Genomic DNA, 27,311 nt, shown 5'->3' on the forward strand with positions numbered 1-27,311 from the left:
ATCAAAAATAATAATTGTCTTCTATCTTCAATGCTCATCAATCATCAAAAAGATCTAGATCAAGATCATCATCATTTGCTCCAAGTTCATTCAAAATCATTTGAACCCAAACAAGTGCCACTCCCACTAGCTCCATCAGTTGTAGGTATCTCATCATCATCATTCAAAGTGACTCTAACTATATCATCAACAGTTGCATCCAAGTTGGTACACTTAGGGGTTACATCCCAAGCTTCATTGCCCCTTCTTTGTATTGCTGTCCCTTCAGGGGTTGCAAAATTATAAAAATAAATACATTTGTTTTGTCACATGAGTGAGATCTAATGTTATGTCGCATGAAGTTATGGATGCTATTTTTGCAGCTGACAATTCTATCAAGTTGTTTAGGACGCATGGAATTTAATGATGGAAATTATTCCCATTCTACTAGGGCTAATATTTTTTCTGTTTGTCATTATCTTTTGTTTGACATATCTTTGTTCTTTAAGCTTGTCTATTTTCTTTTATGTTCGTTAGGATGTCTTTGGCATTTTGTACCTTTTATTAACACCATTCTTATGTTTGTACTAATTCATTCTTACCATATTATAGGGTTCCAAAATGCATCTGTGGATGCCTTTTTAATTTATTCACGTTTGTGTAGATTCTTGCCTCTAGACTCTAAAATTGTTCTCAATCAACAATATTGTATTTTGCTGGATTGTTGTTCAGGAAAGCTCGATGTCCATGACCAAGGAATTGTTATTCTTGTTATTGCATTTGCTACAATGAATATATAGTTTCCTAGATAAATTATTTTTATGTAAAATTTAAAAATGATTTTTTTTAAAGATGGGCCTTTTTTTTGTTTTTTGAGTGCTGGAAAAAAGGGGATGGCCGACTGTCCTCGGGACGGTTGGGAGATGTATTAGACATTCCTAATGCATCATAGGAACATCCAACAATCCCCACTCTGCCCTAGAGCTGCCCCCCGTTTTGGAAATGTCCTTGACATTTTGGCAAATTTTGGGGACTATGAAATGTTCCCAAGTCATCCCTTGTCCCAAAGACGTCCTCGGTATGGGGACATTGGCAAAAAACTTTGGGGATGTGCCCCCATGTACACTTGCATATAAGTATAGTACAAGTGTAGATAGCCTTGTGAGGAAAGAATCCCTCAATGAAGCTTGGAGATGATGAAGTGCATATTAAAAGACCATAAAAGACAATTAGAGCTTGAAGGATGGATAGGAGGGACCTTTGGTGATTACATGCCTCGTAAGAAATTTGTAGTCAAGACTCAAACAAAACAAAAAAAATAATAAGATGATATGCTTGCTGGAAAAACAAAAAACCTAACCTTTAAAATATGATTAACTTAAAAGTTGAATATATCTAAGTTTCTAGAGTTTCCAAAAGACAATGATAAATATAAACTGTAAAATTTAAAGAATGATAAAAAATTATGGGGTAATTTTGGTTGCTAGAATAGCTAGATTTCAAGCTACTTAGGATAAAACGGCTTGTGGCCAGGATTATAGGTGTTTAGAAAAGACTGAATATGGCAATTTGGCAAACACCACAACTATTGATGTGTTTCAAGGTTAAATTCTATAAAACCAATAAGACATGCTTTCATTCCATGGTTTCCAAATAAGACAAATAAAGAATATTAGATTTGAAATAGAAATAAAGATTGTGGTGGAGATCACAAATAGAGATAAAGATTGTGCACTCTCACAAATAATCTAACATTAGGACGCAAGAGTTTTAACATTTGTATAAATTTCAAATAGTTAGAAGGAGCGATGAATATTATCAAGTATCGACCAAGTTTTCGCATTTAATAGTAGTAAGAGATAGCAACATTTTTTTTATTGATTGAGTATTAACATTTAATGTATTTTAAATAGTTTAAACTTTGAAGGAGTCTGGAGTGGTTAATAGATTTCAAACCTGGATGAAAACCCACACCATGATGATGTGGCCTATCTCTGTCGCGTGTTGCATCCAATAACCATAAGAAATCTTAGATGCAAATCCTCACATGCCATCATTGTGTCCTCCCTTTGTTGTGCATGCTTTTTTTGTGTTGAAAAAAAAAATCCTTCAAAAAATCGCGAATTGGTTTTATAGGTTATTGAGCGGTTTTTTGGCAATTTTTGATGAAAAATCACATATTTTTCTAGAAAATATGCCACGAGTTTTGAGAAAAAATCAGCAGTGAGTAAATAGGTGATTAATTCGTCGACTCCTTCCCTGCGTGAGTACTCGTGTGTCTTGCGAATACTTGTATACAATCATGGCTTACAACATCATGCATGATAGGTGGAAAATATCGAACCAAAAAATCTTTTTTGTTTTGACCATTTTCTACCCAAATAGTTTCATACATTTTTTAGTGATGGGTTTTCATCCTTCTTTTCACTATCACTAATTATTTGAAGGTTGTTACTATTAAGGGTGCTATGATGGCACTTAATGTTCTTTATTCCATGTAGTTTTGGGATAGTGGGACGGGTTTCAGGGACAAGGGCACCAAGGCCTAAGTTTTGGGATGACAGGGAATAAGTATAAGAATTGTAAATGAAACTTTGCCACACTATGTAAAGTGTACACTAATAAACATTAAAAGCATGAGAATGGTTGCATTGAAATTTGACATTAACAATGGTGGGCAAAGTTTTGGAACTTTGGGAGTGAACCAATAATAAGAATTGGAAGTCCTTGGGACGGTTAGGGGACTCCTTGGAGTCCCGAGGACAAATCGCCATCCAGATAGAGTGGTGTGGGAACATTTCCTCCAAGTCCTCACCTCTTGAAGACGTCCTTGTTTTGGAAATGCGGGGTTTTTGGGGGTGGTGGGGACATGTCTTCGTGGCTCAATGTTAATATTCTTTTTATTTTGATGGTTGTTGTTTTATGCTAGTACTTCACAAGGAAAATCTTTTGTTTGCAAGCCATAGGAAGCTTTCATAATCAAATACTCTGATTAAATTTTTATTTTTGTGGGATTTTTAATCATGTGTATTAAGTCAGCTCTCTGGTGCTCTTTGGTTACCGATTTCCATGAGTGGACATTTCTTCTTCAACCTTTGTCCAGCAGAAATGTTAGTCCCAATCTGAAGGAAGATGCCAACAAATCAACTTTGGGAGGGATTTTCACCTCAAAGCTTGTATTTAATGACTCAAAACTTTGTAAGCCTCTCTTGTATCACAATTGTGATGCCTTATAATTGTCTCTTTTCTCATAATTGTTGTCAAAGTAGGATAATCTCAATTCAAATACTCATCCTTTTAACAATTCATTGGAGCTGCCATGGTCAACTTTTAATAAATCTTAGCTTTGAAGGATTTTCGAGCAGTGTGTTATGTATTTGTCATTTGATGATCAATTTTCATGAATAGTCATTTCTTCTTTAATCTTATCTTACATGTATAATGGTAATAACCACATGACAAGTGGACCCACAAAATACACAAGCACCTCTATCTAATTGTAGTACTAGTTAGATGTAAGATACAAACACATCAACCCACGGATATTCATCCCATAACCTGTTTTGAACTAGCAAAGCTTTTGGTGCATGTAAAACCTTATAAGGTTTCCCTCTCTAATCTTTCTGTATAATAGTAATAACCACAAGACAAAGGGACCCCCAAAACACACAAGCATTTCTAACTGATAGGAGTACTAGTTAGAAGGAAGATGCAAAGACACCAACCTAGGGACTTTTACCTGAAAACCTGTTTTGAATTAGCAAAGCTTTTGGTCCATATAATACTTTGTAAGCCTCCTTTCTCTCAGAATTTTTGTCATCATGGGAAGTTCATAAACTGCCACTTGCAGTAAAGGAAACTAAAGTTTTGTAGTTGCTTATATTTTTCATTTTTATTTCCAATATGCTTGACTTCTCTGATAAACCCCATCTGGATCTATGATCTAGGATTTTTAAGAAGACTGTTGATGGATTCTTGAGGAAGCTGAAATAAATGTACCTTTATTTTGAAGTTTTGCTTGCTGATATCAATTTCTATATTGGTTGTTATCTTTGGATCTTGTTGTGCCCATTTCACACATCGCCCCATTAGAATGGGGACCCCCTCTTTTTTTTGCTCGGTTTTGCCTGTTCTTCTCTTTGCTTTTAGGGTTTTGAGTAAGTGAGTGAGTCATTTGGATTAGGGTTAAGCCTTAGGAGTTTCCTTTTGATTTTTTTTAAGCCGAAGTCCAATCAAATTTTGAAAGATTGTTAAGCATCCTCGCGTAGATTGCAATTTTGAAATAAGATGAGCCTGCCAGGAAGTCAAGTGTGTCTCAGGATGGGTCCAGTCTGGATTTTGAGGGCAAATTCAAGTTAGGCCTAAGGGTTAGCATTTTAATGATTAAATTATACATTTTGTCTAGGTAAATTTGACCAAATTTTGGAACCAAGGTAACCGATTCCTGGACTTGAGGACGGCCTAACCCTGCATGATGAAGTGATTTGAAGACCTAATTTTTGATATTTTGGCTTATAAGGGCAAAATCGCCCCTGTCCCTCTCTCAGGCACCAGGGCGAAAGTGATATTTTATGCATCTTGGTTATTGACTTGTTTTAATTGTTTTGTGCAGGGTCGCCAAGGGATGCAATTGGACGTGAATTGAAGGTTTTGAAGATTTTGAAGACTCAAAAATGACAAGTTTTTAAGGTTTAAAGCCAAATTGCTCCTGTCCTTCACTGAAGGACTAGGGCGAAATGGCTCATCTAGATCGTTTTGGGCCTCATTTGATCGAACAGACAGAATAAGGACGCAATGAAGGATGAAGTAAGCATAAAGGAGTATCCAGACTTGGTCGTTGGCAGCGAAAGATTGAACTTTGGGCCTAACAAGACAAGTTCGCTCCTGTCCCTCACCCAGGGACCAGAGCGATTTTCCTCAAACACACCTTCTTGGACATTTTTTGGATTTGGACTTTTGTTCATAACTTGCGAAATGATGGTATCTTCCCCAGCAAGGGAAATTTGAGATGAAAATTATGAGGATTTGACCTTAAGGACCAAAATCGCTCCTGTCCCTCACTGAAGGACCGGAGCTTGTTTTTCAAAGTTGCACTGTCCTTGCAGGACCAAGACAATTTTTTGATTGGAAGAGATCAAGGAGGGCATGTTTTGTCCATTGAATATAATTTGAGTAATTGGCAAACAAGGAAATATGCTAAAATGACAAAATCGCTCCTGTCCCTCACTGAAGGACCGGAGCTTGAATCCCAAGTTTGCCTTATCCTTGTAAGATTTAAATGATTTCGCGATTTGGAAGAGATCAAGGAAAGTACGTTTTGCTCATTGAATATAACTTGAATGGACCACAATGGAGAAAATCGATCCAAATTGGCTAAGGCGCTCCTGTCCCTCTCTCAGGGACCAAGGCGAATTTCAAAGGAAGCTCCTGTCCCTCTCCAAGGGACCAGAGCGATTTTCCCTCAAGACAAGTTTTTGGCAAAAATGAAGCAAGTTTTACGTTTGGGATGAGTAAAGGAAGGCGTAATCGCTCCATTGAAGATAATTTTGGAAGATTGCAAAACGCAAGTGGAGCCTATTTTGGCCAAGGCGCTCTTGTCCCTCTCCCAGGGACCAGGGCGAAAAATGTATTATCAAGACTTCCCTTCCAAGTTTGGTCGAATCCAAGCCAAGGCACATGATGGAGATGATATTTGGAATGCTTTAAGGAAGAACAAGGTAACAAAGACCACCAAATTCAATGAAAATGGGCTAAGGCGCTCCTGTCCCTCTCCAAGGGACCAGAGCGAAATCTTCAAATTTGCCTGATTGCCTAACATTTTGAGTGCTACTTCCGTTTGCAAGACTCAAGATGGAATAAGGAACAACGTTTTACGCCTCGGAGATAATTTGATATTGATATGATTGAGGATTTGTGCCATAGGGTAAAGTCCGCTCCTGTCCTTCACTGGAGGACCAGGGCGATTTCTATAAAATCAAGCATCTCCCTCCAGAATCACGCCAAGGCAAGGTTTTACGAAATGAGAAACGCCTTTTGGAAAATGATGGACAAGGAAACATCCACAAGAATTGACAATTTTTGGCTCAAGTATGAAATTCGCTCCTGTCCTTCACTGGAGGACCAGGGCGATAATCCTTGGAGGAGCTCATTTAATCTCGAGAAAGCGAATTGGACATGCATGAAGCAAACAATAAAGATCATTGCCTACCTCGCAACTCGATTTGGCAATTAAAGAGACAGATCGAAGGCAAAAGGTAAAGTTCGCTCCTGTCCCTCACCAAGGGACCAGGGCGAAAATCCCTAGAATATCGAGTTTGCCTTGCAAAGGACAAGTTAAGCATGTATGGAATGGATGGATGAAATCAATGAAATCATCACTTGCCCTGTAACATGAATTGGCGATTAAAGAGACAAGGATCAAGGATAAAAGACAAGTTCGCTCCTGTCCCTCACCAAGGGACCAGGGTGAAAGTACTTTAAGGCACACTCTTTCCACAAAAGGAATGAATTAAGCTCAAGGTTCCCAATTAAAATGCTATTTTGGACGACCAAGATGGGACTTTGAACGTGAAAAACAAGAAATACAAGGTTAAAATGCATGGGCGCTCCTGTCCCTCTCCAAGGGACCAGAGTGATGAGGTTGATATTCATTGTTCTTCCCATGCTTGGACGCCAATATCCTTCAAATTGCATTAAATTGCCAAATTCGCTAAAAAACTTGAAATATTTTAATTAAAATTGGCATTTAATAAGTTCGCATAAGGCATTTAATAATTAATTTAGCCTTTTAAAAAATCGAAATTTTAATTGCAAAGGCATTTAAATTAATTGTTATTAAATTTAATATTGGGGCGCTTGGGGATACTATTTTAATGTTTTTACAAAAGTCGGCCTCTCCTTTATTTAAATTTTGTTTATTATTGGCCTTATTTCCAAAAGTCGGCCTATGGGAGAGTATAATGGTGAGCGCTTATATAAGAGAGGTATTTTGAAGCATTTTTAAACCATCATTTAATCATTCATTCATATGTGATTTGGAGAGGCAATAAAGGAGTGCGAAATCTGGTCCAAGGAAGAGTGCGAACTTTGTTGGAGGCTAGAGTTGGAGCGAATTTTCCTCAAGGCATTAAAACTAAGAGGTGGTGAAGTTAATAAAGAAGGCGCATTTTGCTAGAAGACTTCGATCTTCATTTTGCCTAGCGAATTTCCTAATTTTGCATCTTTTTTAGAGTTAGTTCTCAAGAGAGGTATCACGATGGCGACCCCAAAGGCAGGAGCATCCACCAGTCGTCCAGCCCTCATGAAGGAAGATCAGAAGAATGAAGAATTGGAGACCAAGATCGTGTCGAAGTGGAGCAACATTGGAGATACCAACTTGGGAAACTTCAGTGTGAAGAAGTTTCGAGAGGTCCCTTACATTGGCAAGCCATCACCTGTCGCAAGGAGAATAATTGAAAGTGGCATTATCAAGGCGGCCGGCTTCCCTCCAGCAATCTAGTGCCATGAGTTGATGATCGAGTGTGCTCGCCATTATGACCCACAGTCCAGATCGATCGTGTCCAAGGAGGGAAACACTTTGGCTTACCTTTCAGAGGAGGCTATAAGTGAGGCTCTCCATCTTTCGGAGCACAGAGATATGATTTATAAAAGCTTAGAAGGAGCCAGGTCCATGTACGAAGATGATCCAGACACTTGCTTGAGCATCATCAACAAGAATTGGTTACTCAAGAGTCGTCCTCGCCTGAGCAAGATTCCAAACACACCACATAGGATCGACTTTCAGGAGGAGTACAGAGATTTGATAACATTACTCAACCGAGTCACAGGGGCTTCTATTTTGAGACGTGGATGTTCTATTTCATCCAAGTGATAGTTCAAGGAAAAGGAACAATTCATTGGGCTAGAATGATTAGCCATTGCTTGGACGTGCAGTTAAGAAGACTGAAGGCTACCAAGTCATTCCACATGAGCTCGTACATCATGTATGCCTTGATCAGGAGTTTTGAATATGCAGGACTACCTCACAGAGGAGTGATCGGAAGAGGGCCCGGGGAAGTCAGAGTTTGTGATTCCTATGTTCATTTGCATCATCCACCAGGAAGTGACTACAAGTTAGTCAATGATACCTTCACAATGAACATCACCAGGACATTGCAAGGCGGGATTCACAATCGACTATCTCAAGATGCACAAGAGCTTGTAAAGAGGTATGGTGCTTGGTTCATCCAATTTCAGAAATTTACATATATTAGAGTTCATGGGTGTCCTTCACCTCCCTACATGTTGCCGAGATATCCGACAGACAAGATAGTGCTACTTGAGGTAACTAGACAGTTGGCAGCATATGCGAAGGCATTCAGACACAGGCATGGAAATGGAGTTTCTGTGCCTATCATACTAGGAAATTCAGTTGAGGTATGCCCTAATGCTCTAGCCATGGATGACGCAGAAAGGGAGTTGGCCTTATATTCATTTTAATTCTTTGCCTTGAGAGAGAGTTTTGATCCTTATGGGTATATAGAGGAGACAGTCGGTAGAAAGTACAAACATGAATGTCAGGTAGAGGACTTTTGGATGAATCTCTCAGATGATTTTGAAGTAAAAAGGAAAATGCATTCCAGATTGCCTTTAGACTTCATCAGGAAATGCAAAATTTACAGAGTGGCCGACCAAGCTCAGGACAGTGGCAGACATCTCCAATCATCTTATGACCGAGAAAGAAAAGCAGTGAGGATAGATTGGAATGAACTTGAGATTTTGGATCTAGATGCTTTGATGGCTCCAGTTTTGTCTTGTACTCGCAGATGGGTTGATGTGCAACATCAAAAGTTAAGAGAGCAGAACCTATCTATGACTTTTACTTTGGAGGAAAGACCAGGGGAAGGAGGAGCAAGTGTAAGCGAAGGTAATCCTCATCCCAGAAGCACGAGCGAAGGCAACCTTCGAAGCGTAAGTGAAGGCAATCCTCATCCTAGAGGCTCAAAGAGAAAAGAGAGACCTGAGAAAAAGGAATCCTCCAAGAAGAAGCAAGAGGCCAATCGAGATCGTTCATCCGACACATCTTCTCGACAAGAGAAGAGGACACTTGAAGTGGAGGAATCTATGGAATCAATGGTACAGAATGATAAAAATGAAGAAGGACAGGCACCCCAACGTTCATCAAGTCGATCTCTCCAAGTCAATGAGCTACATGAAGACAACGATGGTGATGAAGTGACATCTCCTCTCCGAGAAGAAGAGACATTGCCTAAAGAGATACAAGTTAGAGAAACAAGATCTGCCATTCCAGATTGGTTGAAGGAGAGATTAACAAGGGTAATTGTGATCGAGGACGAAGATAATGTGATTGATTTAGAAAGCCTTGTTGGAAATTCTCAGGAAGTGACAGAAAAGAGGAAGGCCACTAAGATGTCCAAGATGATCAGAGATGAGATAGGATCCAGGAAGTTGTAGATAGCTACACCAGCGGTGGACAAATATGAAGGTGAGATCCTCGCAGAGGAATATGATGTAGAAACATTTGAGCTTGGTCCACTTACAGCCGAACAGACACTGGATGAGGCAACCGATTCGTTTGAGGCACTAAAAGATAAGCTTAGAGAAGAAATGGAAAAGAATAGAAAGCTTGAGCGAGAGGTCGGTGCATGGAGAGGCTACTTTAGCCATCTCAATCAGCCTTTGGGACGTCAGGATCCAGTAGTATCTCCTGTGCAGGCACTTCCCATTGAATTAGTTGGTGAGGTAGAGAGAGTCAAGAGTTTGGTCCAGCTTATGAGCTCTTGGATTGACAAATCCCATTCAGTTGCTGTTGAATTTGCAACAAGAATGATGCAGACCATCCACCGAGCTATCTAGGTTCTTGAGATCATCCACAACCTAATGATAACGATAGCTGCTTTCGCTCATACTAAGGATGTTATCATTCTTGTCCTGCAAGTAATCAGACAAACATCAAGAAAGATCCTAGCACAAGAAAAGATAATGGATGGAGGACCCCATAGTTTACTCCAATGGTCAACTTTACTCCAGATGAAGGAAGTTCTTTTTGAGGACATCAGTAACAAATGCAATCAAGTTGAAGAGATTATCCATCCGATCCAGGACAAGGTGTTTGAAGTATTATGTACTATTCTTGGCAGGAGGATCGAAGTTGAGACGGATGTGGATTTACAAGAATTAGAAGAAAGAGTCAAGGTCATCTTTTGCAAAGATGAGAATGTTATTACAGATGAGCAACGGGATCAGATGTTTGCTACCATGCTCCTGATTGAGAAAACTAAAGAACTTGAACCTGGATGGGACACTGCTCTTCTCAAGGCTTTCGATCAGGTCATCCACTTGGAGGAACGAATGAGGAATCTTCCCTAGATTCCAATTGCTGAGATCGAAGGAATCGTGTCTAGATTCATTGCATATACTAAAAAAGAGCATTGGAAGGGAAATAAGATTCTAGAAGAAAGGTTGTTATAGATGATGTGGCACCTTAATTGTCATTGGTCTATGTCTCCTAGATTTTTGTGCCAAATTAAATATTTGGCTATGCATTTAATATTGTTCAATAAAAAGGGGGCTATTTGTAATAAACCCTAATTAGGGTTTAGGTGTCATAATCTTGGCCATTGATCTTCTTTTTGATCTGAGCCGTTCATTGTAATTGAGGATGCTATATATACCCTCACTCCTTTTCATTTTGTAATTAGAAACAGTTAGCAATAAGAAATAGTTAGAAGATTAGAGCTATTTGCAGAGAAGAAAGTTATTTTGTAGCAAGATTGAGTTTGAAGAAAGAATTTCAAACAATTGTTGTCTATTTTGGCTTTGAGATCAATAAAATATTGAAGTTATGGTGTTTTATTGCAATTCTTGTGGCTATCTTCATGGTTGTTTGCTTTCTTGAATCATTCTCAGTCCAAGTAGTATTTAAGTTTGAAGGACTAAGTGTTGGGCTTGATCTTTGGTGAGATTCACGTTCCAAACCACTAGCTTCTTACTAATTGTGGGAACGCCTTGTGTGGTCAACTGGAGAGACTTGAATTACTTAATTACTTAAACCTTCAATAGTCATTGAACTTTGGATATGTGCCTTTGTGGTAGTGTCCATGATCTTTGATGAATTGAAAGATCATTTGTTACCTTAGAAGATCGCATCAATTTCAGTTGAGTTGTTATTTCATGGCAATATTGAAATTGGTCGAATCCTGCCAAGTCTAAGCCTACATCGAGTCATTCTTAGGATTAGATTAGAATTTATCCCTTGCAAACCTTACCCTTTTGATCTTTTTGAGAACTTGTTAGTTTAGGAAATCTTGTTCCTGCAATTCGGATACGTAAGGCCCCTTGATGAAACAGCAATCACAACGACCACTGGTGCTTATCCACATGTAGAGACCCTACATAAAAGAACATTGGAGTCACCCTGATTGATCCTTTTTTGCGACATCTTCAGCAATCAGAGACTTTATTCAAGAGAGGATAAGGTACCCTTGGGTATTTTATTCAGTGTATGATTGTGTACAAAATACACGTCAACAGAATTGGCGCTAGGAGGGCCTGAACATTCGAAATCCGAAGATTTAAAGAGGAATACTTTTCAAATATGATCATGAATCACGATGGTGTTGCCACATGAGGGATTGAATCAAGTAGTGCAACCTAATTTGGAGATAGGCAACATTCAAGAGGATATTGTCTTAGGATTGAATCACCTAGCGTGGAACGTAAGGAGAAGTGAAGCTGAGTATAACGGAGTGAGAATCATCTTGGAACAAGAAGAAGATAGGGCTGAAGAACACCAAAGAGTCGCAGCTAGAGAGCTTCGAAATCAAAGGAACCTACAATAATCTCCGCAAGACAAAACTTCACGCTGGATCGCATTGGTTCTTTCTCGCCCGAGAAACATCAAAAGATATTGAGGTCAACACCAAGCGTAAAGAATCTGGGCGAGCTTCAGTTTACTTCAAAGTCGAAGCGAGTCAAAAGAGAAGACACTCCCAAGGAATTTGAACTAAGACTAGAGGAATCTCTTGAGTCATCACAAGCTCCGTCTCTTCAAGAACAAGTACAAGCAGCGATCCAATCAAGTATCCAGGCAATTTCTCAAAAAACAAGCCAGGCTAGTTCATCCAACCTCTTGTCAAGCTTCCAAGCCTCAAGAAGTACGATGGCTCACAATGCTCCTCCTCCTCCTCCTCATGTGCTTAACGGTGCTACTTGGCTAATCAACAACCCATCGCCATTGGAATTTGCAGTCTATCACGATATGCCAAAGAATCCAGAACACTTCTGTTCAAAATTCAATGTCAGTGATTTCAATCGCACAGCGGAGGATCATATCAAGATGTTCGAAGACCACCTTCGTAACAGACGAATCGAATATGGAGATGTAGCATGTAGACTTTTTCCCTACTCATTAGGAGAAGAAGCATACTTCTGGTTTATTCACTTGCCTACAGGGTCGATCAGGACTTGGGACGTGATGAAAGATGCATTTATTGCAGAGTTTGGTATACCAACCACACCAGCCGAGCTGTATAGACAATTTGTTGAAGTCCGAAGTAGAGAACATGAGCCAATCACTTCTTTCAACAACAGGTTTCACCGTGCATACACGATGTTACGGCATCCTTATCTCATTGCGGACCCAAGGGAAATCTACTACGGGGCTTTAGACCATCTCACTACTATGTTCGTAAGGACACATCCTATCCCGAATGATCTAAACGTAGCGTATGCAAAGGCTATTGAAGTTAGTAAGCACATGGGACAGAATATTACTGAGCCACTACTACACATGGGACCTGTTGCGACACCAAATCAAATACAAACAGTTGGAATGGCGTTGGCTAACCAGACTCCAGTTATGAATCCGATTCCACAAGCAACATATCCGAGCGTACAGCCGGCAAACCAGTTGGTCCTTCATCCTGGAGTTCCGATTTCACAAGCTCCACCAGCACAACCTGTGTACTTGCAAAACGCAACAAACTCATCAAGAACACAGGAAGAAAAGGATGAAATGAAAGAGTTGATTGAACAAGTCAAGAAGCTGTCAACCGAAGTAACTCATCTAAGGAACCAGAACAATCAACTCCAAAGCATGCAGAGGGTCAACCACGGCCAACATACGAACAATCAAAATTTCCAAGGAAATAACAATCAAGGTTTCAGAAATAATTATCAAGGAAATAATAACCAAGGCTTTCAGAGGAGACCATGGAATACTGCTCCCAATAATGGAAATGTAGTGACGCCACTAGATAACCCACCAAATTCCCAGAATCAAGAAATTCACTCTACCAGTAAAGTGTTTCTAGCAGAGGCGGCCTTGTCCAGTTGGTGTACACTCCACAATACAAACCAGCATTCTGAGTTACAGTGTCCTGAATTCAAGATCGCAGCCGACATATTCCAGCAAGAGATGCGTAGTAATGATCCACTTGAAAATCCACCCACGACAGGATACGAAATGGTCCCAACCATGCGGTACGATCAAGCCATGATTGTGGAAAGTTGCACATATTCACAAGAAGAAGATAATCAGACTAGAAATGGGAGGTTTCCACTAGAATCTGCCAATGGGCCGATGGTACCTCCAGGTTCCCAATTCCCACCAGAATCTGCTAATGGACCCATTGAAGACTCAGAGTATTATTTTCCACCTTTGAACAATAGTGTCCTAGTTGAAGGGATAAAGGAGGTATTCCACCAGTCTTCAGGAGGTGTGAATCAAAGGGTTTATCATAGAAATCAGAGAAATCAAGAACCCCTAACTACATCGATCCCTCCGAACAATTTCTCTACTCCTTCGGATCCACAAGCCAGTAACAATCCAGAATATCCACAACACACGCAAGGATACAGACAAAGGAATATTGCACCTCCCATTGGCAATGAAATGAAAAGATTGGCCACGTTGGTGTTAGAAGAACTCAAGAAAGTTAAAGTTAGTCTACCACTCTATGAGTTACTCAAGATCTCAGAAATCAAAGATGCAGTGATCAATAGCTTAAGTGAGTCTAGTACAGTAAGGTCAAATGTTCAGGACTCGGCCAACAAAGCTCAAGCTACCATCAATATGATCCAAGAGGAAGCCGATAACAAAGGGCAATCTGAACAAGACGAAGGCATGGTCCAGACCATAACCTTCCCAGCCAAAAAAGAAGACATGTTAGAAGGAAAAGTGTTACTCAAAAGGGCCGAGACTAAGAAAACTCAACCCGCCATCGAAGAAAGTCTCACCACTAGTCGGAATCTTCCAGGAAAGGAAGTTGCCGTTAAGAAGGATGTGGTCAAGAAAGGGAAATCTCCAAACAAGACTGATCACTTAAAAGAGGAGGGCCTAGTAAAGGATGACAATCCAAAGGTCAATGAAGTGAAACATCAAGAACACAGTGGGGGTTCCTCAGTCCTTTCCCAAGGAAAAGACGAACCGGCCCCGTTCCTGCTATCAGTTAGAATTTTTGGAAAATTATTACACAATTGCCTCTATAATTCGGGAGCTTCCAGTAATGTGATGCCCCTGGCTGTCTGTCAAAGACTAGGAATAACTCCTGCTCCTACCAAAAGAAAGGTCACTCAGCTAGACAAGACAGAAGTTCCAGTCATGGGCGAGTTGAACAATATCCATATGCAATTGGCTGCAGACCCAAGGGTTCAAAATTTCATAGACATATCAGTCGTGGATATTCTTGATTCATATGGAATGCTTCTGAGTAGAGATTGGTCGCGAAAATTGAATGGGTATGTGTCAACTGATTTTGCACATATGTGGCTACCATGGAGAGGAGTCCCAAATCAAATCAAGATCGACAACACTCCAAGATTGAGACTTATGATAACCGAGTATGGGGAAGACAATGAAGTCCTGTTCTTAGAATCAGATTTAGGGACATACAAACCTAAAGTAGGTGAGGTCCTGATGATACAGAACATACAAGATGAAGATGGTCAGCAAGAAGTGATAGAATCTACAGAAATTGTCGTCGAAAGTGATCAAGGATCCGACCAAGAAGATGATGGAATGTTTGAAAATTTCAGAAGGTTCGTACATAGAAACATATAGCAAAGTGTGCAACTTGGTAACTTGGCATCCGTTCGAGATCTGCTTCTTCCGAATTGGTGTAGGATACATAATGCCGTCCATTCAGAACTATCTTGTGCTTTGTGTCAGACTGCATTAGAACAAGTATACAAAAGAGTCCCGCAGACATTGATTATAGAAGAAATTCAAGATTCAGAAATGGAAAGCTCCTCAGAAGATGAGACTCTATCCGACACATCAACCGAAAGCCAGGAAGACCTAGAGACGGAAGATCAAGGAAACGTAATATGGACATTAAGGTTCGATGGTTCTAAGTCCAAACAAGGATCTGGAGCAGGCTATGAATTAATTAGCCCGACAGGAGAAACTTACCTTGCCGCTCATAGATTGCAATTCCCTTGCACCAACAGTGTAGCTGAATATGAATCCTTGATTCATGGGTTATTGTTAGCTATCAAAAGGAAGGCAAAAATACTGCAAGTGTATGGAGACTCAGAAATAGCTATAAGACAAATCAGGAGGCAGTATGTTTGCCATGACAAAAGGTTGACCAGATACAGAAATCGAGTTTGGACCTTATTGAGAGTTTTGAAGCCTTCAACATCAAATCTATATACAGACATCAGAATCAAGTGGCTAATTCCCTGGCACAGGCTGCCAGCTCTTTGATACCATTAGCGATGGAAGGGTTGAAGAAATTCACTGTAACAGTACTTCAAAAACTTAATCACACAAATGCAAGATCAAGCAAGTAGATGCACAAGAAGAACACACGATTTATGTGGAAACCCTTGCGGGAGAAAACCACAGCAAAATATTGCTTTTGTATTAGAACTTCTTACAATCGTTGTAGGCACCAACCCACAGGAGACACCAATTCCCTTTTGATGATTTGTAGGCACCAACCCACTAGAGACACCAATCTGCACAACCGAGCACCAGCTCAGCAAGAAATACTAATCTCTTTGAAGTTGAGGCACTGACCTCCAAAAGAAGTGTTTGATCTACTTCTTGAATCGGATCTGATCCACCTCCACAAATGTTCTCTAAAGGCTTCTTGAAATCTGCTCATTAACTTCAATACTTTCTGCTCATAGATCTGCAATAATGCACTCCAGAACCTGCTCACATTCTTTGATAATTTCTGCTCATAAGGTCTGCAATAATTCGCTTCAGAATCTGCTCATATTCTTTGACAATTTCTGTTCATAAGGTCTGCAATAATTTGCCAATAATATCTGCTCACACATGCTCCTTAGATCTGCTATATGATCTGCTCAAATCTGCCTTGAATAGGAATGATATTCAATGAATTGCTTGATTGAAAGATCTCCAAATGAACTCTTATTTATGCCAACTGATGCACCCCTTCACCAACAATTACACCTTGTAAAGCAGGTCAGCCAAGAAAAGCATACATATTTTTGTCTAATTTTATTGTTTGGAATTGGATGCCCAAGGAGGGCGCTCAAACCTAGGGGGTTGGCCAGGAAAAAATAGCTTTTATTTAAAATGTATCAATAGAAATGGGCACCACATATGGGGAAGGTTGGCCCAAAGCATTTTTATTTGAATGCAATTTAAAAACTTTAATTTGGGCGCCAATGTAAGGAGGGGTCGGCTAGGCCAGCAAGCATATAATAAGGAACTTAGTTTACTCTTATTTTTGCCATTTATAGAATAAATTCTGTCTTCTATTTGTATTATTTCTGCCATGGATAGAATAAATTCTGCCTTTGATTTGCTTCAGCAACTATCACCTTTGACATCAATGACAATAATCCAACACGTATTATTTTTTGCAATCTATTTGTTGTAACTTTTATCGCTGCTACATTGTTTCAAACTTTCATGCATCATTTACTTATACACAAAGTTACTCCATAATTTTTTATTATGCATTTTTATTTTCAGATTTTAATTTATTAATAAAGAAATGATAAGTACAAGCATACTGAGATTCGTCTAAATGCAATCTTCAGGCACGGTTGGCATTTTGTAAATTCATGGTTACACCTTCAACACTTCTAGTACTGGATGAGCCAACTAATCATCTTGACATACCAACAAAGGAGATGCTTGAGGTGAAAAATGAAAATCGCTCTTGAGAGATTCCTTCTGCCACTCTGCATGCATAACTTTATTTTCCCATGAATTTTATGTTGACTTAGAAATTTACAATTGTAACTGATGTATTGACTGGAATTGAATGATCAGGAAGCGATAAGAGAGTATCGTGGAACAGTAATTGCTGTGTCTCATGATCGATACTTTCTAAAACAAATAGTCAATAGAGTTGTGGAGGTGAAGGATGGAATGCTCAATGATTATGTTGGTGATTATAATGTAAGTACCTTCTGATTAAGTAGGTGCATTGGGGTCTCTCACTCAAGGAATTATATTTGTTTAAAAATGGTAGGCAAAGAAATAAGCTATAACTGAATAAAATTATAAGCTCTTGCACATAAATAAAGCAACCTTGTTCTTAGTTCATTGTTCTCTTAATACTCTCAAGTCTATACATATCTCATTTTATTTTATATGTTTTTTCAGATATACTTATTTTTTGTAAACTTGGCATATAAATGATGTCGAAACATCAGTGTGGATATTATGTGCATTGTAGTTGCCTCATGTTTTCTCAATTTATGAAGCTGATAATGTCTAAAAATTTAAGTTCTTTTGCATTTTTCAGTATTACTTGGAACAAAACCTTGAAGCAAGAGAGAGAGAGCTGGAGCGAGAAGAAGAACTTGAGATGAATGCTCCAAAAGTAAAAGCCAAATCTAAGATGTCCAAGGTATCTTTCTGACATATTTTCAATTTTTTCATTCTCACTTAATTTTGTATTATGCATATGCATTTCTCAAGTTCAATCCAGTCAATGCATTTCTATCTCTGAGCTTGATTAACTTGATGGCATGCTAAAGACAAATTTGCTTCGTTACATATTGAAAAACATACTCCCGTGAATGGAGAGATCAAAGGATTTGTGAAACTATATATCTAATTTAAGAAATACTATTTAAACAAGAAGCTAAGGAGTTTATGGTCGTCTATCAAGAGAATACACATTTTTGATGTGGTGATATTTAGAAAAATTCTTTACTCTTTTGGGAGGGGGCACAGGGATAATTCAATGCTCCAGTTTACAATCTATAACATCATAAGAGAAACAAAAACTAAATGGATCATGGTAATGAGTGAAAATGCTTCTAGAAAACACTATGAGTTTCTTTTGCATTATATTTCATTAGGATGAAAAATGATGGGTGGATTGCAGATTTTGCTTTACAAGAAGGGCCCAAAAAGCACAGAAAATAGGAAGTTAAAACAAAGTTTTAAAAAATGTTAAAATATTTGGGTTGGAAATGTTTAGGGGATGTGTAACATCCATGTTTGGAATGGTGGGTCACTTTGAAAAGTTTCAAAAGTAAAACACCAACCCTAGCACTTTCTGATCACCAAAAAGGATCTAAATGTGGGCAAGTTGAGAGCATACCGTAATTGGGATGTCACATGAAAACTTAAAAAAACCTAAAAATTTTCAGCATTTAAAATAGATGAATTTTCCAAAATCTTAAGATTTTCCAGTTTGATTCTAAAACGCACAACACCACTTTTGATGCAATTGTTTTTGCCAGTTTTAAAGAATCTAAGCTTTTAGAAAAAATTGCCATAACTTAGCCTCTAAATAACTATTTTCAAAAATTAAAAAGGAAAAAGATTTAACTACAAAATAAACCCTAAATCATTCATATAGAATGATGCCATATGCTCCACTTAATGTAGGCATGATGCAAGAAAGGAATTTTTTTTTAAAATGCAGTTTAAACATTTGTAAATGCCTCCCTGCACAAATGCAAAAAATGAAGAAAACAATGCCTTGCATGTACACAGGCCAGCAATCCTTTTATTATCAAACCAGTCCCCAAACACACCAAATCCAACCCAAGCGACCCATTTGAAAGAAATTCATTTTCCATTATTCAAGAGAAGGGAAGGCACCACAAGTTTGGGTGGTGGGATAAACACCCAGCCCAGAATGATGAAAATTAAGTTAAGCAATAACAACTATTAATCCTTATTGCTAACCATTTCCATTTCGAAGGCAACTAAACTTGTTTCAAGTGAATAACCATTTCCATTTCAAAGGTAAATAAACTTATTTCAAGTATAATTGAATTCATAAAATTCTTTTTTACTGACAATATAATAATGCAATAAATATATTTTTACTAAAGCATAAATAATACCTTTTCAATGCAAGCATTAAATATTCACAAATACAGTAAACATGCATTTTGAAATAACCTTAAATGCAATGCAAAAGATAAACAAGACACACACAAAGGCTCAACCACACTTCATAGGTTTTCACAACATAGTGATTCCAGAATTGCCACCAATTTGGCTCCAAATACCAGACATTTGTCTAATACTTGCAAGTTTCCTGCTCACTCGGGTCAAACATTAGGCACACCTCCTCCATATAATAAATAGCCAAAGCAACATTATCAAACTAGCATGGTATGAATCATAACATGTTCTCAAATCATCACATCTACTGTAATCTTCTATGACTACTGTTGGTGTAAATAAATATTCATTATGGATATTATTACACTTTACTTAAGTTAACTTAGGATAATGCATCTCTTCGTAGTTTGGATTTGAGACACTTAGGGAAGTGTGCACATAGGGATAGAGCTTGTAGGAGAAATTCCACCTTTGGTAGTCTTGTTTTGTTGTTACACTCCACATTCGGTGGGTCATCCACCTCTTGTGGAATATTATATTATTTCTCCTACCTACCCCTAATATTTCTTACCTACCCTTGTTTCTCATTGAGCCACATGTCATGATTGTGTGCTCGTACATCCATATGGCCTTGCCTATATAAGCAGGCCTATATTCATTGTATTGGGAATCCAGTTGATCATTTTCATATTGATGAGAATACAGTTTGTTCTTGTCATTCTTTTGTCTCTATTTTTATACTTTTCATTGTGCCCTTGATCTTGGCAAAATCTCACATGGTATCAGAGCCATTGGGGCTTCATTGATTGGTTTTTGGAGACATCGTGGAAGGCTTCTATTTTCGGATCTGAGGGATTGCATTTTTTGGAGGCATCTTAAAGCGTTTTCGACCTCACCAATGCATCTGGGAGGCCGTTTCCATAAAAATCGAGTATAAATTCGACCTATTTTGGCGAAAATCGATTTTTGGATGTGGAGGAAATTTTCTGCTCAATTCGGGCGGTACGGTACGAAATTTTCGGATTTTTTTCAAAAAAAATAAAATTATTTTCCAGTTTGAAATTTTTTTTTACACACACTAAGTATAATGTGTCAAATCATCATTTTGCGGGGGTTCTGTGATTGAGTGAATTTGGGGGGGGGTGTCTTGTGTGATTGTGCCTCTCTTTCCTTATGCTCTTTCATTTTTGTTGCAATGAGTCCTCATAAATTTCCACCTTTAACTCCACATAATTATGCATCATGGAAAATTAAAGTATGGAGCAAATTAATGGAAAAAGGTCTCACGCATTACATAGATGGAACAATAGCAGCACCACCTGATCCTAATGCTCAGTTAGAATGGCTCACTAAGAATTGCATGGCTCTTGGAACTTTGTGCAAGTATGTATCAGATGACCTCATCTTTCATATTGAAAAGTGTACTACAATCAAAGATGCTTGGGATATGTTTCAGAAATTGTATGGTCAAGTTGATGAAATCAGAGGTTATAAGATTGACAATGAGCTCACCAACTTGGATCCCAAGAGTTTTGATACAATCCAAGATTATGTCACCAAAGCAAATGAGCTAAGAGCAAAGCTTAAGGATTGTGGAATTGACAAAAAGGATGCTCAGTTGATATTCAACTTGTTGGACAAGCTTGCACCAGAATATGCAACATTTGTGTCTAGCTTCCAAACTCATCGTTTGACAGTGGGGAGTTCCTATGTTATGCCTTCATTTGATGCTTTCACAGAAATGTTGATATTGGAACAATCTAAGTTGTTGAACATGGGGCTTCTCAAGTCTTCAAAGTCCAAGGCTTTGGTGGCTAATCAAGGGAATCAAGGAAGTCAAGGCAAAGATTCCAACAAAGAAGAAGAAGCAATCTAAGTCACAACCACAACAGGAAAAAGGACAATCATCCTCTCCATCACAAGGCGATTTTTCATCCTCTTCCAAGAAGGGGACACCACCTAAGAAGGATAAGCCAACTTGTGCATATTGCAAGAAGTATGGTCGTGATGAGCATCGATGCCACGCAAAGCAAGTTGATGAGTTAACTAATCTTCTTAAGAAAAACAACATCAACTTGCCATCCGCCTACACAAAGAAGGATTCATCTCCTTTCTCTTCCTCACAATCTAAGGGAAAAGGGCAAGCATTTGTGGCTACAACAAGTTCTTCACAGCAGTGGATACTTGACTCAGGTGCCTCATATCACATGGGTTCTACAAAGGAGTAGTTTTCTTCATTGGAGCCATCTAAGGTACCTCACATTTACATAGGTGATGATACACAAGTAGAGGTTGAAGGGAAAGGTTCAGTTGACATGGATGATGGAACATTTGAGAATGTTCTCTATGTTCCTAACTTGTCTACCAACCTTCTCTCTATCTACCAAATCACTCACTATGGGAATGGGAAAAAGGTTGAGTTTACACCAGATTTAGTTGTGGTTAAGGAACTTGATGATGATGCCTTGGTAGCAGTGGGACAAGTCAATGACAACTCAAGGCTTTATTCATTCTCCCACTTTGTGCCAAGTTCACCTTCTAGGGCCTTGCTTACTCATTCAAATTCCGAAAGTAAGCTATTCATTCTCCCACTTTGTGCCAAGTTCACCTTCTAGGGCCTTGCTCACTCATTCAAATTCCGAAAGTAAGCTATGGCATGAGCGGTTTGGTCACCTCAACTACCGCTATCTTCAGCAGCTCAGCACTAAAGACATGGTCACAGGTCTACCTCGAATTAGTTTTTCGGAGGGTGTATGTTCAAGTTGTTCCATGGGCAAGCATCCCGAGGAAAAGTTTGATAAAGGGAAAGCTTGGAGAGCTTTGGAAGTTCTTCAACTTGTTCACAGCGATATAGTAGGTCCATTTCCAGCACCTTCATTTAGTAAGGCCCGCTATGTCCTCACCTTCATTGATGACTACTCCCGCTTCACTTGGGTCTACTTTCTTATTCATAAGAGTGAAGTATTTGACAGATTTCAGGACTTCAAGACTCGTGTGGAGAAGCAATCCGGGAAAGTGGTGAAGATTCTTCACACAGATAATGGAAGGGAATATGTGAACAAGAGATTGAGGATTTTTGTACATTTGAGGGGATTGATCTTCAGCATTTTGTAGCATACACTCCACAGCAGAACGGAGTTGCAGAACGCAAGAATAGAACTCTCAAAGAAATGGCTAGCTGTATGATTCATGCACGTTCTCTTGATCCCGCCTTTTGGGCCGAGGCTATCAGTTGTGCCACACACATCTAGAATCGGGTTCTTCACAAAGCTTTGCAAGGTATTACTCCTTTTGAAGCTTGGGCTAGTAGGAAACCGATTGTGAGACATTTCAGAGTCTTTGGGTGTCCAGCATGGGCTCGCATACCTCCGCAGAAATGCAAGGCATTGGAACCTCAGAGTCGGCCTTGCATATTTGTTGGATATCCTGACGGTGTTAAGGCATATAGATTGATGGATCCTGAGACACATGAGGTATTCATTGAGAGGAGTGTTCACTTTGAGGAAAGCTCTCCTAGCTTAGCCTCTCTACCTCCTCCACCTTCCTCCATTGTGGACAGTGATGTTAGTGATTCAGATGATGAGACTCCTTCAACTCTGACTCGCAGGGTTACACCTTCGCAGGGTCCACTTGCAGTTGAGGAGCCTCATTCTCCACCTCCACCCAGACCTCGTTGGGCTCGACAGACACTTGAGTCCGCGGGTTCTCTTGTTGGAGATCCTTCAGATACATGGAGAACTCGATCACAGCATCAGGATCTTCCACATGCATTCATTGCTACCGCTTCTGATCCACAGACATTTCGGGAAGCATCAGGGGTTCCTAAGTGGGACCAAGCTATGGAGGAAGAGTATAGTTCCTTGATGAGGAACAACACATGGGATTTAGTCCATCTCCCTAAGGGGAGAAAGATGGTTCGATGTAAGTGGATCTATCGGACCAAGTTTGCAGCGGATGGTAGTGTGGATAAGTACAAGGCTCGACTTGTTGCGAAAGGTTTCTCCCAGGTAGCAGGTGTTGACTATACTGAGACCTTTGCGCCCGTAGCCAAGATGAACTCCATTCGCTTGACACTTGCTATTGCTGCAGCTCATGGTTGGGCTGTACATTAGATGGATGTGAAGAGTGGTTTTCTTCATGGTGATCTTGATGAGGAGATTTATATGGAGCAGCCACAGGGTTTCATCCAGGATACTTCCTTGGTTTGCAGACTAAGGAAATCTCTCTATGGCCTTAAGCAGGCCCCCAGGGCTTGGTATGCCAAGATGGATTCCTTTCTTCTCTCAGTAGGGTTCACCAGGTGTCATTCCGATCCGAATGTCTACATTTTGCAATAGGATGACTCTCACTTGATACTTGTGCTCTATGTTGATGACTTGATCATTACAGGGAGTACCGCATCGATTATTAGCACGGTCAAATCTGCTTTGCATGACAGATTTGCCATGACTGACTTGGGTCTTTTGCACTACTTTCTCGGGATCGAGATTACACAGTCACCTTCCAGGATTACACTATCGCAGCCCAAGTATGCTCTTGATCTACTTGCACGCTTTCATATGCCTGATTGTAAGCCTGCCCCGACTCCCTTTCTTTCTGGAGTCAAGCTTGAGGCTTAGTGTTCTTCTCCACCAGTTGATGCCACTTTGTATCGTCAGCTTGTGGGAAGTCTCATCTACTTGACCCATACACGCCCTGATATTTCATTTGTAGTTGGCATGGTTTCCCGCTTCATGCAGGAACCACATGAGCTTCATTGGAAAGCCGCCAAACGCATCCTTCATTACATCTAGGGTACACATCACTATGGGATTCACTATGCAGCAGGCACAGGACTTCGCCTGGTTGGTTACACAGACTCCGATTGGGCTGGCGATCTTGATGATCGTAAGTCTACTTCTAGTTACAGTTTTCACCTTGGTTTCGGCCCCATTTGTTGGCAGAGCAAGAAGCAACATGCTATTGCTCTCTCTTCGACTGAGGTTGAGTATCGAGGCACTGTTAATGCAACGACTGAGACCATTTGGCTCCAGTAGATTCTCACAGAGTTTGGGTTCACCACTCCACGACCGACAGTTCTACATTGCGACAATCAGAGTGCTATTGCAATCTCGAAGAACCTGGTCCAGCACCAGTGGACCAAATACATCGAGATTCATATGCACTATATCCGAGAGCTCATTCAGGAGGAGGTCATTGATTTGCAGTATTGTCCTACAGCGGAGCAGGTTGCAGACATATTCACCAAACCTTTCACTGAGAGTAAGTTCCAATAGTTGCGAGCTCTCTTGGGGGTGCGGGATGTGTCATTAGGGGGGGTCAGCTAACTTCTCCTTCCTCTCTTATGGGGGGACTTTTTCCTCTTTGAGGTTTTGTCCTTCTTCTTTGAGAGTCTTTTGTACTTTCATCTCTCTTTTGGGGGGGAGTTTTTTCCCACTGGGTTTTCTCCTTTTCTCTTTTTGTGAGAGATTGCTTGCATTTGCATATTGTACATGGGTACCTATCATGGCCTAGTAGCCGGGACCCATCTTGCATTGTTGACTTGAGTCTTCATTTCCCTAAGTTACACTAAGGGGGGGTGTTGGTGTAAATAAATATTCATTATGGATATTATTACACTTTACTTAAGTTAACTTAGGATAATGCATCTCTTCGTAGTTTGGATTTGAGACACTTAGGGAAGTGTGCACATAGGGATAGAGCTTGTAGGAGAAATTCCACCTTTGGTGGTCTTGTTTTGTTGTTACACTCCACATTTGGTGGTTCATCCACTTCTTGTGGAATATTATATTATTTCTCCTACCTACCCCTAGTATTTCTTACCTACCCTTGTTTCTTATTGAGCCACATGTCATGATTGTGCGCTCGTACATCCATATGGCCTTGCCTATATAAGCAGGCCTATATTCATTGTATTGGGAATCCAGTTGATCATTTTCATATTGATGAGAATACAGTTTGTTCTTGTCATTCTTTTGTCTCTATTTTTATACTTTTCATTGTGCCCTTGATCTTGGCAAAATCTCACAACTACCATAATCCAAGAACAATATGCATAATCCACAATACACATAATGCTAAAACACTGAAATGATGTACCTTAAATGAGCATAGCATATGCATATCATAATGAATGCTCGGCAATTCCATTAGAAACACCTCGATGGTCATACAAACATCACCACAAAAACATCCAAAATGCATCCTCACAACACATCGATGGCACAAAAAACATCATTGGCACAAAAACATCATTGGCAAGATCAGTGCAATGGATCATAAAACATGAATCACATAATACACTAAAGAAGAACTGAGAACACCATATATCACATGAATTAGAAAGCACACAAGGCAATCACAAGAGGGGCTCTTTATTGGAAATCAAAGCCAACACTATGTTGTGAGCATAGAAGTGTTAGCTTTAAGATTAGATTTAACATAAAGCAGAATATGCAACACATGAACAATAAACACAACACTTATACCCTGGGAAAACCCTCCTACTCGAGGGAGAAAAACCCAGCAAAATATATCTCCATATATTGAACGAATAAGAGCAGAAATCTGGTTACAAGTCTGGCCTTACTCAAGGCTGAATTAATACAATGAATAATAGCATCACTCCTTGATGCTAAGTACAAATAAATATGCTTCCCCTTGAAGTCTGATCTGCTGCAAATGGAATGGCAAACTTCTGCTGGAGGTAAGAATGACGTGATTGAATTGATAATTGAAATGAAGGATCACCACCTTACATATATACCAATCTAGGTGACCTTTCATCTAGGTTGGGGCTCCCTTAGAAAAAAAAAACAAAAAATAATAATTGCAATATGTAGGCCAACTTGCTTTTAATCAAGGAGAAAATATCCCCTGAAGCTACCAAACACTAACACGCCCTCTTAGCTAGGGAGATATTTTCCAAATATTCACGTCATGGAGTCTCTCAACATGACGCCCACAATGGCTACATGCATTTGTGGAAATCTCAAAGGTTCATCACGGAGTCTCTCAACGTGACGTTGTCATGGAGTCTCTCAACATGACATCCACCATGGCTACTCCCATGTGTGGAAAGAAACATGTGCACAAGTGTCCATCACGAAGTCTCTCAACGTGATGTCGTCATGGAGTCTCTCAACATGACGTCTCATCTTAGTCTCAGAGATGAACAAGGGCTTGCACCTCATATTTCTCCATCTAAGAGAAACATACACTACAAGGGCTTTCACCTAATATTTCTCCGTCTAGAGAAACATACACTACAAGGGCTTTCACCTCATATTTCTCTGTCTCAGAGAAATATACACTACAAGGGCTTTCACCTCATATTTCTTCATCTTAGAGAAATATACATTACAACAGATCTTCATGATGATGTGACTCCCTCTAAAGTTCCAAGTACTTGCATCAACCTCTTGATCACCTTGTTCAAGGTTGCCTTTGTTGGTTTGTCAAACTCCCTCTGAATGTTAATTCCTCCTCTTTGAAGAAACTGATCATAATGACAATCTGAATAGGCTCTTCCTCTTTGAGAGATGTCTCCAGTTATGTGCCACCAACTCAGCCCCATGGTGGCAAGTTGTGTCTCCATTTTTCAGCCTGCGTGACTTCCTCACAAGATGCATCAAGCTCTTCCTCCCTTGAATGCAATCTCTCATCATCCTTATGCTCCTCGATCCATCCTGGAAGCATTTTTAGAGAGATCACTAATAGTTCATAGAATCAACCTATCCTGAAGAGAAATACCAATGCTAGAAGCATAAATGATTCACTATTCCAAATAACTACATAAAAGATTCATGAACATTATTCAAGGGTATGAAATACTTTTCTCTTTATTGTCTAATCTTCCTCTGAATCCACCAATTGTTCTTTCTTGATTTTTGCACCTAAAGATTTAGATATGCTCCAAATGCGCCTAGAATAGGAACAAGATTCACTATTCCAAATAACTACATAAAAGATTCATGAACATCATTCGAGGGTATGAAATACTTTTCTCTTTATTGTCTAATCTTCCTCTCAA

The 27,311-nt window shown here is 39.5% G+C and overlaps 1 protein-coding gene across 3 annotated transcripts in view; it reads left to right on the forward strand.

Moving 5' to 3' along the window:
* The window catches only part of LOC131076206 (ABC transporter F family member 5), a 162,478-nt gene that overhangs the window by 92,356 nt on the left and 42,811 nt on the right, over nucleotides 1-27,311 (forward strand). For all 3 annotated transcript variants that reach the window (XM_058013286.2, XM_058013276.2, XM_058013267.2), the window contains exons 6-8: nucleotides 17,002-17,103; nucleotides 17,237-17,365; nucleotides 17,715-17,819. In XM_058013286.2, the coding sequence (XP_057869269.1) occupies nucleotides 17,002-17,103; nucleotides 17,237-17,365; nucleotides 17,715-17,819 (336 nt within the window). The remainder of the gene's footprint in view (nucleotides 1-17,001; nucleotides 17,104-17,236; nucleotides 17,366-17,714; nucleotides 17,820-27,311) is intronic.

The sequence above is a fragment of the Cryptomeria japonica genome, chromosome 10, assembly GCF_030272615.1.
Source record: "Cryptomeria japonica chromosome 10, Sugi_1.0, whole genome shotgun sequence".
NCBI classification, from domain to species: Eukaryota; Viridiplantae; Streptophyta; class Pinopsida; order Cupressales; family Cupressaceae; genus Cryptomeria; species Cryptomeria japonica.